The sequence below is a fragment of the Chenopodium quinoa genome, unplaced genomic scaffold, assembly GCF_001683475.1.
Source record: "Chenopodium quinoa cultivar QQ74 unplaced genomic scaffold, ASM168347v1, whole genome shotgun sequence".
In the NCBI taxonomy this organism is placed as follows: domain Eukaryota; kingdom Viridiplantae; phylum Streptophyta; class Magnoliopsida; order Caryophyllales; family Amaranthaceae; genus Chenopodium; species Chenopodium quinoa.
Genome location: NW_018742630.1, coordinates 3,244,438 through 3,262,124, shown reverse-complemented (window position 1 = coordinate 3,262,124; position 17,687 = coordinate 3,244,438). Strand labels below are relative to the sequence as shown.

The following is a 17,687-nucleotide window of genomic DNA, read 5'->3' as shown; positions in this document are numbered from 1 at the left end:
ATTTCGGGTTTGAAACAATTTCGTTAACAAACTTAATTATTTGGATTGTAAGAGGTCCAATATGGTATTATGGGCCAAAATGATTTCAAGTTGATTTTGGATTGATTCCACATTGGATTTGAATTTAAGATTTCTAAGGCCAAACTATTTAACCCTTATTCAATTTTAGCTAAATCTTTCAATTTATATCGATTTTTGACACCTTTAAATGCAACTTTACGTGCAAGTGTAAATCGACAACCAGGATGTATTACACTTATGTACCAATGTACCAACCCCACATGATTGAAATAAAGAAGTAAACCTGTTTGAATAGGCCAAAAGAAAAAGTATATTTGAAAAAAAAAAAAAAAAAAAGACTAACCGACTTAACCGATACCTTTAAAAAGGTTCCCTCCATCCCCAATTTCGCCCTTTTCAATTTCAACGCCTCCGCTGACTCCCTTAACCCGCTTTTACTTTCTTTTTCTCATCAATCAATCGCTTTCTTACTCGTTAATCAGGTATTAATCTTTTATTTTTTTTGGATTTCTTTGATTTGATTTCTTGCTTACTGTTTTCTTGGTTTAAATCATCAATTTTGTAGCTTTTTGTTAAGATTTAATTATCTGGTATTAATAAATTCCTTCTTTTTTGTTGTTTTTGAATTGAATTTAGGCTATTTGGATAATTATGTTATCTGGGTTATTGAAATTTTTACTGAATTTTTCTGGGTTTTTATGTTTTTTCTCTTCTAAATTATTAGGTTAATTAAAGATTGGTAATAAATATCGAGTGGAATTTAATAGTGCTATTATTATGTCTAATCATTAGAAATACAAGTTTCTTGCAAAATCTTAATTGTCATGGTGTAGAATAATGAAAATTATCACTAATACAAGAATATACAATTTCTGACAGAATAATGTTCAAAAAAGTTTTTGTGATTTGTGGAAAGATGATTAAAATCATCAGTCAATGATTGATTGACAAGAATGTATAAGGAGAAATTATTAAATGCACCCGAGAGCATCTAGCATAGTGTTACACGCCTGCGTGTGCGCGCAGCGCACGCTGGCACGGAGTAGCATTCTTGGTGATATTGGATTGTATGTATGGGACAAGTGTTAATGTTATTGCAGATTTTTATTGTTGCAGTTTGTCACAATTTACAAATGAGTGAGCTTTGAGGAAACTTTTGTTTCGGGTGATATTTTCTCCCCTTTGACTTGAAGGCCCTGCATTCGTAGGATCTCAGGATACCATGTCCAACAAGGGAGAGAAAGAAGCTGGAAAAGAAAGACAGTCTGCTGCTCGTGTTCTTGGTATTGCTAGACAAATACGCTCAGGACGATTATCTGAAAATACAGCAATAAAAAGTTGTGCCACTCCTGTGTTATGCAGTTCAAATAAAAATAAGAAGTCAGAGGAGTCTTCAGGGGCTGCCAAAAAAGCTGCTATTGGTGGTGTTACTGAGACTGAACCCAGGAAATCTGGAACGAAAACAGTTAACTCTACTGTCTGGAAAGCAAGAGACCTTAAACGCACTGCAGCTAGTTTAGCACAGAAGGAAGCAGGAGGTAGTAATATAACATTTTGTGCTTGCTTTTGCTTTAATGTGGTAAATTATGGTTGCCAAACTACTAGATTTAATATGTGTTGGAAAATCTGTAGTTTGAGATGGCAAATTTGCTGCTTCTTTAATCAATTTATTCATGTTTTACACCTTGATTTTCCAATCTAATGCGACAGTATCAGCAATTTTAGCTCAAAGTAGCTACCCTTAAAATTGAATTTGGGTTTTTTTTTTTTTTTTTTTTTTTTTTTTACAATTTATTTTCAATTATTTCACACTGATGCATTCAGATATGTGTATACATAGCAGGTGGACAGGAAACACCCCAGGTGACTCGGAGTTCCAGGATGGGAAAACAGCCTAGCACGCCTGCTAAGAAAACAGAAGAAAAGATCACATCCCCTCAGCAGGTTTGGAGAGAAAAAGCTCAACCGGAGTCCACTGATAGGAGGAAGCTTTCAGCAAAAAGACAGCAATCGCAGCTTCCTGGTGTTACCACAAGACAGTCATCAAAAATGACTGATTCGAGTCCTTCCACTAGCAAGTCGAAGAAGTCTGCAATTCAAAAACAGGTTGAAGGAAAGGAACCTTCACCTAAAGAACGATCTTCTAAAGGGAAGCAGGTTCAGAAAAAGCAGACTGAACATAAAGCTTCTACCAGCAGATTACATTTGGAACCAGAGAGTTTTCGGTTGGAACCAGAGAGTTACCGGTATCATATACAATGGGATGGTATGTCTATTCCCTTCTTGCCTTGTCAGAATAAATATATAGGGATTGTGAAACAACCTAAGTTTTGTTTGTTGTTCTTACCCTTATGCTTCCGAGGAACAACGTGTGCCTTGTGTGGTATTGTCGTTGAACTAGGAAGTTAGAAAAAACCAAGTTTGGCTTGTAAGTCAAGCAAAAGCAATAAAACTTATACTCTGTATTAGCTAAGCTGAATTGTAGGCCTGGAAAAATTGGACCTAGATTAAACCTCAAATCTTACTCCTAACCTAAATCTTATCCCCGAAGCTTCTAGGTTCTGGCATGTAATTGGAATTTTAATGATAATTTCTTTTTCTTTCCTGAATTCAGGTAATAACGAACCTGATATCCAAATTGGAGTTTGTTGCTCTCTGTGTGAGAAGGACCTGGGGGTTGCACCAGACAGTGGGGGTGACTATGACGGCGAGGGTGAGTTCTCCACGATACCTGTTGTAGCAATCCTGTCTTGTGGGCATTCCTTCCATTATGTTTGCCTAAATCTCGGTGAACTTGAAGGGCAGCAGGGAGATCCGCCGTGTGTTTTTTGCGAAAGTTTCATGTCTTAGTATGAATCATTTGCGCCAATTTTGTCAATCTTGGTAAAATTTGTTCATAGTCTTTTTTAGAAGAGGCAGTGTAGGCCCAGGCTCATCAAAACTCAACCAGAAACAGCAATATTTTCATATTGGGTGTTGTTGATGACTTGATCTTACTTAAATGTTACAATAAATAAGATATATGAAATAATATGTGCTCTTCATTCAACCTTGTTCAGCATTATTCAATAGTTTATGTGATTGTCGTAGTTATCAACTTTTAATTTGTATGATTTAATACGTTAAAATTTTGGCGAAGAAGATGAAATTCCCAAGGGATTGCATAATGCTTGCTGCATTTGGCAGATGTTCCTAACACAAATTCATGTCTGTTTCCCCTTGTAAAGAGGGCTTCCTAATGTTTCTTTTTCTTACCTTAAAGAAGAGTAAATAAATAAATACTGTGTATTTACATACGAAATAAGGAACAAAAACTACACAATCAAGAGAGAAAGCTAGCATAATATTCCAGAACTTTTAATGCCCATTAAACCAAGAATCACAATTGAAATTCCAAAAAATAAAGTACTAAGATGAACTACATTAGCATTTGCAGACAAGAAAGTTAAGAAAGAAACTATAGCCTATCCCATCTGTGGTTCATTTTATACAGTTATATACTGGGATTCATCATCAACCCAAATCTCTGAATCCCAATAAATTCTGGGGTGCAATCTGGAATTCAGATTCCAAATAACAGGAAATTACTTCATTTGTCAAATCCCGTAAGAAATCTGCAATACCCATAAACAATGATATTATAAGATACACTTCTCATTTGTCTATCTCCCTTGATTATCCCCATCTTCAGATATGTCAAACAAGAACTTTGGTAGTGAAGCAATCCGCGGAAGATGGTGGAGCAAATCCCCAAAAGAATCAATTCTTGGAATACTTAGTGTCTGCTGGCCACCATCTCTGACAGAGCCCTCAGCGGCAGTTGTGTCACCTTTATTATTCTGATCCAATAACTCAGGTTCACGGTCATTGGCTTTTCCATCCATTCCCTCTTCAGTAACAGAACTCTGAACAGGGGTGCCATCTTTCTGAATGAGGGAGTACCAAGAGTCGACCCTTGACATAAGAAATTTTTCATCGGAACATGGTGTATTTTGAATGTCACCGAGCAGGTGCTGGGCAATTTCCTCGATCATTTTATTATGGGATTTAGATCCTTCTTCTGTGAACTTAGGATCCTCAGAACTCCGCTGTTCCGTAATGCAATTTCCAATATGATTCACAAGGTCAGTCATTGACATAGATGGGCGAATTCCTTGCATAATTAACTGTTCGACGCTTTTTGATCCCTCTGGTTTGCCTGATTGGCTACTCGAACTAACTTCCATTGCGCACACATCCATCACTGAAATGGAATATGTGATCAGAAAGAAAAATAATAATAGGGAGGAAAACATTGTCCAAGACTAATGATGACAATTAGAATCATAAAGCAGAGAAGACACAAAATATATGCAATTGCAATATCTAAAAATTTCCATGGATCAGCACAATACCACAGGCAATTGGGCAGCCAGTAAGAGAATGCTGAGACTATAAGCAAACAAATAGAGCTGCACTTCCACATATTAAAACAGAGGATTCAAATGGTAAGGAGCATTTAAAACAGGAATCATAACCACAAATTGGTTAATATACACACCAAGAAGTGGAAAACGGGTTGTTCAGATCTGGTTCAATATGGATCATACCAAATCATGTTTGCATATGTTTCAAGTCGAATCGGGCCAAACCATATTTAATTCTATTGCCAATAATCTTTATTACGTTAAATCAATCATATTAGACATATTAAATCATAGATCAGTTTATATCGGTATGGGTCAGTTTGCCAGGTCTATCTACACCCCCCCCCCACCCACCCCAACCCTGGAAAAATAAATCCTCATCCGGTAAAATATAATGGCAGGTCCTACTATAATTCGACATAAAAATGTACAAAGAAAGGGAAGAAAAAAGAAATTCTAGCAGGAAAATCGTTGAGGAATCCATGTCAAATTTTCAGACACCACCTGTAAACTCAGATAAACACATCATCATCATCAAGAGTGTTCTAAATCTCAGCAGACATTGCGATAATAAAGGATACCTGAGCTTGGGGAAGTAGCCTCACGTGACAGAGTCTCAGATGCTCCATGAAGAGCATCATCTTGTTTGACCGAGAGAGATGATGACTGGGATAAAGGTGTTCCAACATCTTCGAAGATTGAGATGCTAGGTCCTCTGCTGGTTTCTATCTGATCCAAACTATGGCTTTTAGATTCATTTGAGTCATCAAAAATAGGAGGCTGAGAATCAAAGTACGGAGAATCTAGACTTAATTCTGGCTGCCGGCTCAGGAAATTAAGACGCACATCACACTGAATCAATTTCTCAAAATGCTTGTTCAATAGACCAAACGGCACCTTAAGGAAATGCTTCCTGAAACATTACAGTCGCAAAAAAAAATTAGTTTTAAATCTTCCCTAGCTGAAAAACTATAAAGTTAATAAATAAAATATATAAACCTAAAAAGTCACACAAATTTAAGAAAATGCAGTGTTGAAACCTTATTCATTTTCAAAGTATATATAGGAAAATGCATATTATAAGAAGTAATAGATAGTCTATTCATCAGATTGTTATACTAAAACAATATTATCATCAAGCAAATCAGGAACAAAACTGGAAACTATACACCTGGATAACTGTGACTTTTGACAGGTACGGAAGATAATGTCTAATTGCAGAAGCATCATTTCCTTGCACATAAATACATCAGGCTTTGTCAATGATCGGAAACTAAGAGCAGTACAAGTCCGTAGTGGTTATTCCAACAAAGATGTAAAGATCTCTTTACAATGTATTCCCATTTATGATTACAAAGAAGCCCAAAATCTGCTGGTCAGAGCAAAGCTTGCAGATAATATTCAGCTTTTTACAAACTAATAATTGGGTCAGAAGTCTCATTAATGTGGTCAATCAGTTTCTAAGATCCCTGACCAACAATGATAAGTGGATTTTTCAGTATCTTTCTGCATAATACAGCATAATGTCCAGAAATTTATTCTATTGTTGTTTTTGTTAGTTTTAGCAAACACGTGAGCACAACAGTATATTTTATCAACAGCAATTAAGTGCAAACTATGGTTTTTTTCTTTTACCTTCCATTCTAATTCCCTACTACAGTTTTATTTCTTCAATTACAACAGGTCTATCCCCATTTAATCTAAGTTTCATTTTAAAATACCAACCACAAAGCCCAAAACTGACAAGTAAATGGAAGCCGCACATCATGAATATTTATACAGCAAGGAAAGATCAGACAAACACACATTACTCTGAAGCAAGAGATTCTGTTGGAAGTAATGAATCAGCAAAACATTCAAGTAATTCTAGTTCTAGATAACTATTACTCCTTTGTTTCTTTTTAATTGCAACACTTATCATTTGAAGCTTGTCAATGCATTACTTCAATCACTTAAATTTTTTTATTATATTAAAGTATAAATTGAGGCGAATGGTGCGAATCTAACAAAATCACACATGACTATAATATTATTTTCTTCAGCATAAATCATCAAATATAGTCAAATTAGAGTATGTGATTACTCTATGTAAGCAAATAAAAATAAACAGACAAATTATAACTTGTTAGTTGACTCATGAAACAAAATTCAATCACTCAAAAACCGCTTTATCAAAGAGTTAAGACCAAGTGACCAACAACGCTTCAATTAAAGTAACACAATGGCTAACCTATGCAAGCTAGCCTGTCCGTCAGTAAAATCTGAAGTAGCCTGCCATAGTGTATGTTTTCTTGGCTGAGGATTTGTCTCTCTAAAGAAAAGAGGTTGACGTGCCAACTGAATAAGAACAACAGAAGCCTTCTTCAAAAACTAGAAGCTAAATTATGAAATCTCAGATAGATAGATTACATGATACACATGGAGATAAAATTTTTTTTGATATAGCATTAAACAAAACAGCATACCACAACAATCAAGGTAGCAGGTGCTTCGTCCGGAAAGTCTGCTTTCAAACCCATTATATCAGACCACTGAACTTCAATTTTGCTCTTAAGGCCTCCCTCAAGAATTTCCCAGACAAGCTTATGCTTAGCAAAATAACATTTTGCAACAAGATCTCCTTCATATCGAGAAGTATACTGCCATAAAATAAAGTTTTTAGCTACTATCACATGTAAAACAAAAATACATAGTTACTGAGAAGAATAAAAAAAGGAAAATTCACTTACCTCCCAATTGCCTATCTTCAGAAAACAAGCTGGAAAATTTGAAGCCTTAAGCTTGTCTGAAGGAAGGGCACTGCCTTTGGTGTTATTTTTCTCTCGTGACTTGGAATCATCACTGGGTGCAGATCCCAAAGTAGAAGTTTTACCTTGAGAGAGCCTCATCTGGATCAACTCAAGAAGTGACGGGCTTTTTCTCAGTCGCAAACCCAATGGACTAGGTTCCTCTAGTGGATTGTATTGTGAAGATGGGGCAGGAAATGTATCATTTCCAGAAGAGAACTGCATAAGATAACGAACAGGAATATTAAACAGACCACTTAGCAAGAATTAATAAGCAATCCTTGGAAGCACTCCATTATTCAATTATTACGTACATGGTACACTCAACCTCCTGCTCAATGGTAAAGAGTTCAAATGACTTCCGGAGTAAAACGTACTACAATGAGCAGTGATACATATGTTCTCACCAAGACCAAAGTACATCCCAAAGGCATATCTATGTTGCAGTTTAAGGTGAAAGGTCATCTGATAATATGATTCCAAGTCCCCCCCCCCCACCCCTACAGGCCTACATTTGAAATATTTAAGAATAAGAAGACATTATTCATATAAAATGTGTGACCACCTATCATTCTATTAATGTTTTCTCTAACATATGCACCCTAAGAATAGGATGAGGATAGATTAGTTGTTTTAAAAGGAAAAAAAATCGTTCAATTATAAATTAATAATGTAGCAAAAGTTCAGATTATTAACTTATATAGATCTTCCATATTCTATCCTTAAAGATTCTTAAAATACATATATAAATATAGAGACCTTTCATATCCTCTTTTTCTGTTCCCTCATTTAAATTAAAAAAAAAAAAAAAATTAAAAAAAAACCTTACCTTACATTGTTCATGGCACAAGGCAATATCTTCTCTATATTGTTCATGGCTCAAGGCAATATCTTCTCTACATTGTTCATGGCCTGGGAATTAGGTCCCTATAATTATCTCCTACTTGTGGCATGATATTTCCATTAAATTTTCTGGAAAAACCCTAATTTTGAAACATAAATGACAGGATCTAACATGTGTAATTTATTTTTTTCCTTTACAGAAAGGGTAGATTTAAAAATCCAAATATCACATCCCCATGCAATCATCCTCTCTCTTTCTCTTTCTCCCTCTCTCTCTCCAAAGTAAATCCTACAGCAATTCAAAATTTTGAAGGCCATTATCAATTGTTAAAAGCATTAAGCAAGAGACTATTCTTGGGTTTATGATGACATCCTTGGCGTTACAACTCACAAGCAACCTTATTCACCGTTCAAACAGTAAATATATTGTACTTCCCTCCTTGCGTTTACAGCTTCTCATTATAATTATAATTTATCTGAAGTTTTCATTCCTGATATGATACATGTTAGCTTGAAAAAGAAGAGGAAAACAGTGAGCATGTTGACGTGCAACTCTTGTACTTTCCTATCAATTCTTCAAATTGAACTATGTTTGATTCTCAGTTATAAATGCAGCATATTACATTCCTACGCCGCTACGCGATCTTCCATTTCACATTCCAATCAATTACAAAAAATCAGAAGATAAAAAATGCCAACAATCACTACTTCCCCTTAAATTCCATCATTAGTCACTTAAAGATACCGACTTTGTTTAATTTCTAATGAGATATTCCCTACATCCCCGATAATTTTTGGAGAGAGAGAGGGGGGGGGGGGTAGGAGTGGGTCCAAGCTTCAGAGAAAAAAGTGAACAGAAGTAGAACATTAACCTAGCTTGAGCAGAGACATCCTTTTCAGGTAAAGGTTCACAAAAGCAGCCAACATGTGTAATACGTTGTACTAAACTAATGACTATATTCACCTTACCCAACAAAACGAACAATCATGGTAAAACAGGGATATCTATGTCTAAGTAGAGAATTTGTTAAAGCCAAATTAAGTGCATTAGCATGATGATAAAGGCATCCTTGTTCCATCTCAAATTCTCAATTCAACTACTCAATAATCCCAAATTAGGTCTCCTCCGAAACATCCACAAAAGGTAGCATTCAATGTCTTAATTGAAGGGCAAAGGTCATCGTATCACTTGGCTGATCCAGTGACTCATCAGAGTAAACCATTTCATAACAAGCAAACACAATCTTCCACATAGACAATGTGGTTTTACCCCTGACTAATAATAATAACAAAAAATATGACAACATGGAATATCGTCTTTTCTAACCTTCACAACTCCTCCCCTCAGGCTCAAAACACGAATAATCAATTAATTCTACCGGATTAGCTCAATCATTAGATCACTTGGCTGATCAAGTGACTCATCAAAGTATACCATTTCATGATTAGCTAATCACAATCTTCACCATAAACAATACTTGTATATTTTTATCCTGACTAATCATATCAAATATATGACAATGTGGAATATCCTCTTATCTAATATTCCCGCCTCCTCCACTCAGACCCGAAACACGAAAAATCAACATATTCTATCGGATTAGCTCTATCATTTCGCCAAATCACCAATAACACATCATCAATCACAATAAAACACCCAAATCTATGAATTAATTATTCATACAAATCATACCCAATACAACAAAAAATACAAACATATCCAAATCAACTACAACACTGACCAAATTCATTCAATTTAACCTTAATTAATACTTCCCAATTCAAGAAAATCTATCCTTTCTCAAAATAAATTATAAAAAGCATGATTTCAACCTGATCAGAACACGAAGATTGAGGCTGCTTCTGCTTCTTATTAAAGGGTCCATTTTCTTCTTCCACAAAATCCTCGATCTCCACTTTCACCACCTGAGACTTTTCTCCGACAGTCGCCGCCGCATACGGCGGCGAAAGCCGTTGACGATCCTCGGAGCTCTCGAAATGCACCATTGAAAAGAAAAAAAAAATCTACAAAAAATTCAAAATCAAATTCAAAGTGCAGAAATCAAAATCCAAGAAACTCGAAATCTCCGGCGAGTTCCAAGAATCGTAAGGAATCTTAGAGAAAACACAACAAAATCGTCGAAAATTTGGGGGGAAATTAAAATTAGGTGAGAGAATCTGTAAACCCTAGATTTTCATTTTTTATTTTTTTTAGTTATTTATATATGGGGTGGCGTTATCCATCACGGAAAGTCAGGTGGGTAGTGGCAGGGGTATTTTTGGAATTTCAGTGGGTGTTTGAACGGTGATGTTAGGCACGTGTGAAGGTGGATACGGTAGTGAAATTACTAATATACCCTTTATTGGGTTAAAGATTTTTGAGTATGGTTTTGGTAATGGAAGGGTGTTTTGGAGATTTTAAGATAGTTGTAATTTGGATAATTGTGGGACCCTAAGTTTTATTGGAATGTGAGAGGGAAAATGAGGTGACAGATCAGTTATATTGGTTTTAGTTGTCAAATGGTTGGATAAATGGGAAACAATGGAAGTACAATTTACTTGGATTTATTGATTTTGCAATTATTTATTTATATTATTCTGTTAGACTTATTTAATGGAAATTTTTAGAATTCGGATTATCTTTATTTCTCTATGTGTTAAATTTATATCCGTAATAATTTAATATTAATAGATATACGTCTAAAAGAACCTAACGTCTCACGTGATTGTATCTCTCTTTTTATTATAGATAGATTATTAATGGTTGTTTATGATCAAAGTTTGTAAAATTTGATCCCAAAAAGTGCAATGAGCCTAGAGGGAATAGACTGGCCCATCCCTAAGTACTTGGGCATCTCGGTTTTGGGATGTTTCAATGGAATAGAGGGGTTGGACATGGAGAGATGTTGTGGGTTGCCACGACAGAATTAAAACTAAGACTTCACTATGCTCTTTTTATTGCTATATTTTTTTTGAGCTTGTAATTCATTTTTTGAATGTTTTAGGTTATTGCTTCTTGTGTAGACACTATTAAGAATTTCTTTCCATATGAAAAAGTGGAGTAGAAGGAATTTGTGATTTGTGAGGTTTAAAAAGTAAAATGGTCTTTAGTTAGTACGGAGTAACTTTTTGTTTCTTACGGGTTATGGAAGTTGGATATGGTAATCATGAAAAGTAACAAAATATAGCTAAATAAAATCTCTATACTTTGATTGCTTTTATAAATTTTTTTAGTGTTGATGAATATAAGCCAAAATACTCCGCCTTGTGAGGTAAGGATTATATCATTAAGCCATCTGTCTCATTTCCCTTTTTAACTAGTATAGGCATCGTACTATCGTGCATTGAAGGTATTCTAAAAAAACATATAGGTATTATAGATTTTCCATTAATTCTATGAGGGTATCATGGAAATTAATAATTCTTTCGTTATTATTACCTAACCAAATAACTATATTATTATTTGTGTACAGTCACTTTTTGTTTGTTTTGGTGTTTAGAGAGCCACAAAGGTGGAGATGAAAATCGATCCTAGGATCACCTAGAACCGGAAGGGAGCTCTAACCACTTGAACTATCCCTCACTCTCACACTTAAAACGTTAATTTTTATTCTATCATCGTTTTGAACCATGCAATAATAGTTGCAAATAATTTAATTTTTTTTTCAAGGGAAGAACGAGAATTTTATTTATTTATTTTTTGTTTAAAAAAATTTTATAAACTTGTACTACATCCAATAGTTTCCCTCGGGTTAAATTACTTTGCGAACAAGAAGAAACCAAATCTTGCTCATCCCCATTAGTCGTAGAGAAATGATCATTAGAGTAAGCACTATATTCCTGGCCCTTTTAATAAGGGAGATTGAAAAAGAGTTGAAGTGTTGGCTTAATATAAACCCATCAAAAAATGGCTAAAAGAAAAAGCATTTTTGTATTAGTTGGCATATATGTCGGAATTTGACTACATTTTAAGCATAGGATATTTAAACTAAGCATTGATTAACATGATGAGTTATTGCACATAGATATATTTATTTTATTTTATTTTTTATTTATTTATTTATTTATTTTGACAAAAGAGTACTAAAAAAGAAATACAAACAAAAAAGAAGACAACCAACTACACTACACAAAAGCACCAAAGAGACACTAGCGAGCAAACTTTGTTCGAGCCAAGTTGGAGTACTTGAAGTCCACACTAGGCTCGCGATCACGCTTTGCACCTACACTGGCAACCTGCAACTGAATTAGGGCAATCCACTGAATAACCTTTTTTCCTAAACCGAGGATGAAAAATAGCATTGTGACGGCGAATTGGTTGACCTAAAGACCTGGCACTAGAATGCAAAGTGGACAACTGAAAACTAAAATCACAAACTTTTCCCACAATCTCATGTGAACTCATTCCTCCCATATAACTATTAACTTCAGAATGGGTGGCAATCATGCACTCCGAACTGTTATGCACCACTGGAGCACCTAAGGACTGCTGCAAAATGGGAACCGGCTAAGACTCTGGAATGGGCACCGTTTGCCGCTCCTCATCACATGATACATTTAGTGAAGGTAAGGTAGGTGACCCTTCTACACTAGGCTTCACATCGTGGGAGACTTCCATCGTGATAGAGGTGATCACCTCCTCCGGATATGACTGCAAAGCTGGAGCACACATGGACTGGGAAATGGGAGTCGACTAGAACTCTCTGAAGTGGGCAATGTCTGTCGCTCCAATCCACAAAGGAACTTAATTGAAGTAGAAATAGAGGTCTCTGCTTCCCTAGAAATTACATCTTGGGGGACCTCTGGGCACATAAATTGAACAAGTAAACAAAAGAGCTAAGGTGTGTTTCAATTAATTTGGAGTTGAGCTAAATTTGAACTTGGGTTAGTCAAATGAAGTTATTGAAGGATCCTTGTTTAAATTATTTTTCTTATTTGTATATTGATGCGGATGACACAAATTGTATGTCATGTCATGTCAAATGTAAATATCACGTAGCAAAATATTACTTCCGCGTTTCTTTTTAGTTGACATGTTTTGTTAGTCACGTTTCTCAATGCACAACTTCAACCATCCATATCTTTAATTATCAATAAGCAAAAATTATGAAAATTTGATATTTTGAAAATATATATCGTAACAAATCTAACAAGATCTCACATGACTATATATTTCATTACGTATAAAGTACAAAACACGGTCAAAAGGGAGTGTGTGAATAGTGCTAAAATCAAAACGTGTCAACTAAATAAATGAAAGTAGTATTATTTAAGAGATGTTTTTTAGAAAAAAGTTTTGGGTGTGAAATGTTAAGCCGCCTTTTTTCAAATACCATAACGTTACTTTTTTGCATGTTTGCTACCCATCTAGGTCATTGTCGGCATGTGTACAAGTCAAGCCAAGAAGTTTATATGTTACATACGATGATCTGAATGATTAATTACATCTAAAGATGGAATTCTTGTGGGCTAATATTAACAATGACATGACAGTACAGTACATGCATGATCTAACTAAACCTGGGCACGGGCCGGGTTGGCCCGCGTGCCGCCCGGCCAGTGGCGGAGCCAGGATTTTCAACTTGGGGGGACAAAATGCTTAACTTACGAAAAGCTTAACAAAAAATAAAAACAAAAAAAAAAACTCACACACAAATTGGTTAATACTTAATATTAAAATTTCAAAATACAAATATATACTTAGTCATACAATTCAAAATGATGAAAAAAATTACATAAACATTACATTAAAATTACAAGTTCATTCTTCGAGTCTTCATACTTTGAAATCGATCAATAATCTTTTCGTCGGAAACTCGTAAGAAGACATCCTTCTCAATAAAAGTGACCAAACAATCATTCATAAGTTGATCACCCATGCTATTTCGCAACTTGTTTTTGACACATGTCATTGCAGAAAACACTCTTTCAACACTTGCCGTGGCAACGGGAAGAATCAACATCAACTTGATAAGCAAATGAATAAGAGGAAAAGTCTTATGCTTATTGGTTTTAACAAGCATCATAGAAAGAGAATTAAGGTCATTTAAACCTTGAAATCTTTCATCATTTAGCATATTCTCCATGAATACATCAAGTTGATATTCAAGAGCCATCAAATCAAAGCTTGAAAATTCTTCGGGATAAAAAGAGGCAAGTTTAAGTACCTTATCTTTATCAAAGGATGAGAAGTTATCTTTAGGACTTAAACAAGCCATACATAATAGTAACTCCATATTCCTCTCATTAAATCGTTCATCAAGTTCTTGAAGATGCAAATCAATTAGTCTTAAGAAAATTCCAACCCGAAAATGATGTTCATTTGTTGCTTCTTCAACAAAACATCTTGATCTTCCATGAGGAACATAAAGAGAATCCATAGTGGGAATAACAACACCATGTTTAGTGCAAAATGAAGTTACCTTGTTTAAGAGAGTATCCCATCCTCGCTCCCTCATTTTTTGCAACACCGTTTTTGTATAAGTGACAAGTTCCATGGCATTTACAATATCTTGCTCCTTTCTTTGCAAAGCAACACACAAATCATTAGTGTATCCAAAAATAGTCAACATCAAGTGAGCAACAAAAATAAAGTCAAATGACTCTAATTGTCCTAAAACAATTTGAGCTTTGAACTTATCTTCCGATGCACCATGCTTCCCAATTTGTACAAGCACCTTAATAATTGTAGGAAATAAGAGGATGGCATTTAAAAGTGACTTGTAATGAGAACTCCAACGAGTATCCCCGGGCCTACTCAAACCAAGTTCTTGATTTAAACCCGATCCACTCACAATATCCCCAACATCCAAGGCTCGAGCAACTTCTTGAGCTTGATCTTGACGAATCATTTCTCTTCTCTTGCAAGAAACTCCAACCACATTCAACAAATTTCCAAGTATCTCGAAAAGCCAACCACAACTATCATTCTTTTTAGCAACGGCAACTAATGTTAGTTGAAGTTGATGAGCAAAACAATGTATATAGTAGGCACTTGGAGTATCATTCATAATCAAAGTCTTAAGGCCATTTATTTCACCCTTCATGTTGCTAGCTCCATCATACCCTTGCCCTCTTATCATAGATGGGCTCAATGAATGTTCAACAAGTAAAGACATGATTGCATCTTTAAGAGTTAAAGCGGTAGTATTAGCAACATGAACAATGCCTAAAAATCGCTCCATTACCTTTCCACTATCTCTATCAACAAAACGCAAAACAAGAGCTAGTTGTTCTTTTTGGGACACATCACTTGACTCATCGGCCAATATAGCAAAGTAATCATCACCAACTTCTTCTATTATGCACCTAGTTGTTTCTTTGGCACAACAGTTAATAATGTCCTTTTGAATAGGAGGGGAAGTCATTTGACAATTTTTAGGTGCATTTTCAAGAGTATGTATCCTTACTTCCTCAACCTTTTCTCCTAACCACTTCAAAAGCTCAAGGAAATTACCCCTATTATATGACTCCCCACTTTCATCATGTCCACGAAATGCCAAACCTTGCCCCAAAAGAAATCTTAAACAAGATAAAGATGCTTTCAAGCGGATAAAATATTCACTTTTAATCACATCACTTGCATTGTCAATCACATTCAAGATTGATTTCTTTTTTTCATCTCTTAAATTCACATATTTCTCATAAGCAAGATTATGAGCACTTTTAATTCCACCAACATGCTTCTCAAATCTTTCCGGTTTATTCCATGCCCTAAACCCTCCATCAACAAATGCATCACCCCCCGGTTTAATACCAACTTCATTCTTGAACAAGTAACATACAAAACAAAATGCAGCATCTTTTTCAATACTATATTCAAGCCAATCCCATTTGTTGAACCAATGAACACTAAAGCGACGCAAACCAGACACTTGTCTTGTAGGGAAGTCATGAGTTTTTGGTTGGCAAGGTTTTTTAAGAATATAACCCCTCCTAACAGCATTTCGTTCATTTGTGGGGTAATCCATAATGTTTATTCTTTTTCCCGGATCATGAGGAAGAAGTTCAACATCATACACCAAATCTTCCTCTAATGGTACATTACTATTACTTGAACCACCCATTTCCATACTATTTTCTTGACTTTGAGGGGAGCTAACTGAAGGTGAGTTATTGGACTCATTTTCATTGAGTCTCGTTCTTTTAAACAAGAATTGTTGAAGATCGGGTTGTTTAGTTGCCTTGGATTTGTTTGAATTTGGTGAATCTTTTGATATTTCCTAGTTAAATTGAAAATTATATATCAATTTCCACAAGACCACAATTCACATATTACATAATAACAAAACCTAAGATTTTAAATTTCTAATTCAACTACACATTTCAATAATTTACAATAATTAATAATTTAAATTCACATTTCACAAAAACAGCCAAACACTCAAACAGGGGAAACATTCAAACAGTCAAACAAATATAAATCAATAATCAATACCCACAAGGCCACAAATGACAAATTCACAATAAAAATATAAATTATAAAACAATTAAACATTTAAACAAGTAATGAAATTCACTTAATTTAGATTTACATAATTACATAATCAATTAATCATACCTCCATTGAAATTCAGATTTACTCCTTACAGTAAATCTGTAAATGCGAAGTTGCCGACTTGCGAACTGCTGCTGCAAACACTTTACACTTGAACACCAAACGTCCAAACTGTTGGCTGTGCTGCGGTGGCGCGGTGCTGGGCTGCTGGGCTGCTGCTGCAAACAGCAAACACGAACTCACGAAGACACGATTCACACGAATTGAAGGCTGTCCGCTGTGCGCTGTCGTCTGTCGAACCTCGTCATTGGCCTCACTGCTGCGAACTGCCGGAGAACGGTGGACAGCGTCAGCCGTCAGGCGACTCTGGCGAGGTGAGGGCGAATCGAAGAGAGAGAAATTAAAAATTGAAAGACTTAGGGTTTGGCTGCAAACATCGCACAGAACACTCTGTAATTGCGTTTTTTTGTTTTTTTTTTAAAAATTTTTTTTTAATTTTTTTTTTTGAAAATGGGGGGACAAGTGTCCCCACTCGTCCCCTTCTAGCTCCGCCCCTGCGCCCGGCACGGCCCGCCGTTCGGCGCAGCCCGGCACGGCCCGAATTCAAGCACGGCACGAAGTTCAACTCCCGTGCCACGGACAGGGTTGAGAATTCCCAGGCACGGCCCGACACGAGCACGGCCATGGCCCGCCGTACTGGCCCGTCGTGCCGGCCCGCGGGCCAACGGTAATGTTACCGTTTATTCTAGCTCCTTAATAAGCCAAAAAAACGGCTAAAAAACGGCTAGTTTTTTGCCAATTTGCTCCCCAAAAATTCTATAAATACTCACCTCCATTTCATTCCCAAATCACAAAATCACAATCTCTTCTTCTTATCTCTTATATTCTCTAAATCTCTAATAATCCTTATTTTCTTAAATTCTCTAATTATTCTCTTAAATTCTCTAATTATTCTCTTAAATTCTCTAATTATTTTCCTAATATCGGAAAAAATTAAAAAGTTCGTAATCGTAATTAGTGGAGCGTTGAAGCACGGTTGTAAGATCTAAACTAATCTTAAATTTATTATTGTTTTATTGTTATTATTAGAATAATCTTGTTTAATTATTATTGTTGTTAATTGTTATTGTTGTT

The 17,687-nt window shown here is 35.5% G+C and overlaps 3 protein-coding genes across 5 annotated transcripts; 1 reads left to right on the top strand and 2 right to left on the bottom strand.

The window, feature by feature from the left end:
* Positions 1–302: 302 nt before the first annotated feature.
* On the top strand, positions 303–3,070 carry LOC110721897. 3 transcript variants are annotated; one of them, XM_021901127.1, is made up of 4 exons: positions 303–503; positions 1,138–1,559; positions 1,862–2,287; positions 2,636–3,070. In XM_021901127.1, exons 2-4 carry the CDS (start codon positions 1,244–1,246, stop codon positions 2,869–2,871), a joined length of 978 nt encoding a protein of 325 aa, XP_021756819.1. In that variant the 5' UTR covers positions 303–503; positions 1,138–1,243; the 3' UTR covers positions 2,872–3,070. The 3 variants fall into 3 exon arrangements, with proteins under 3 accessions (XP_021756819.1, XP_021756820.1, XP_021756817.1); XM_021901128.1 differs by having other exon boundaries at positions 1,122–1,559; positions 1,865–2,287; XM_021901125.1 differs by having other exon boundaries at positions 1,122–1,559.
* Positions 3,071–3,365: 295 nt separating this feature from the next.
* On the bottom strand, positions 3,366–10,631 carry LOC110721896. The gene is made up of 6 exons (XM_021901124.1): positions 9,890–10,631; positions 7,157–7,432; positions 6,893–7,066; positions 6,658–6,764; positions 5,009–5,340; positions 3,366–4,264 (listed from the first exon to the last, which is right to left on the bottom strand). The coding sequence occupies exons 1-6, from the start codon at positions 10,061–10,063 to the stop codon at positions 3,684–3,686; spliced, it is 1,644 nt and encodes a 547-aa protein (XP_021756816.1). The 5' UTR covers positions 10,064–10,631; the 3' UTR covers positions 3,366–3,683.
* A 3,178-nt stretch (positions 10,632–13,809) lies between these two features.
* Positions 13,810–16,734, bottom strand: LOC110721941 (zinc finger MYM-type protein 1-like). The gene is made up of 2 exons (XM_021901177.1): positions 16,617–16,734; positions 13,810–16,278 (listed from the first exon to the last, which is right to left on the bottom strand). The coding sequence occupies exons 1-2, from the start codon at positions 16,620–16,622 to the stop codon at positions 13,810–13,812; spliced, it is 2,475 nt and encodes an 824-aa protein (XP_021756869.1). The 5' UTR covers positions 16,623–16,734.
* Between the last annotated feature and the right edge of the window lie 953 nt (positions 16,735–17,687).

Coding starts and splice junctions, on each gene's coding strand:
- LOC110721897 (XM_021901127.1), top strand. CDS start 1,244: ATGTCCAACAAGGGAGAGAAAGAAGCTGGAAAAGAAAGACAGTCTGCT. Junction 1,560..1,861: donor AGCACAGAAGGAAGCAGGAG/GTAGTAATATAA, acceptor GTGTATACATAG/CAGGTGGACAGGAAACACCC. Junction 2,288..2,635: donor GTATCATATACAATGGGATG/GTATGTCTATTC, acceptor TCCTGAATTCAG/GTAATAACGAACCTGATATC.
- LOC110721896 (XM_021901124.1), bottom strand. CDS start 10,063: ATGGTGCATTTCGAGAGCTCCGAGGATCGTCAACGGCTTTCGCCGCCG. Junction 7,067..7,156: donor TGAAGATAGGCAATTGGGAG/GTAAGTGAATTT, acceptor ATTTTATGGCAG/TATACTTCTCGATATGAAGG. Junction 6,765..6,892: donor CTGCTACCTTGATTGTTGTG/GTATGCTGTTTT, acceptor GTTCTTATTCAG/TTGGCACGTCAACCTCTTTT.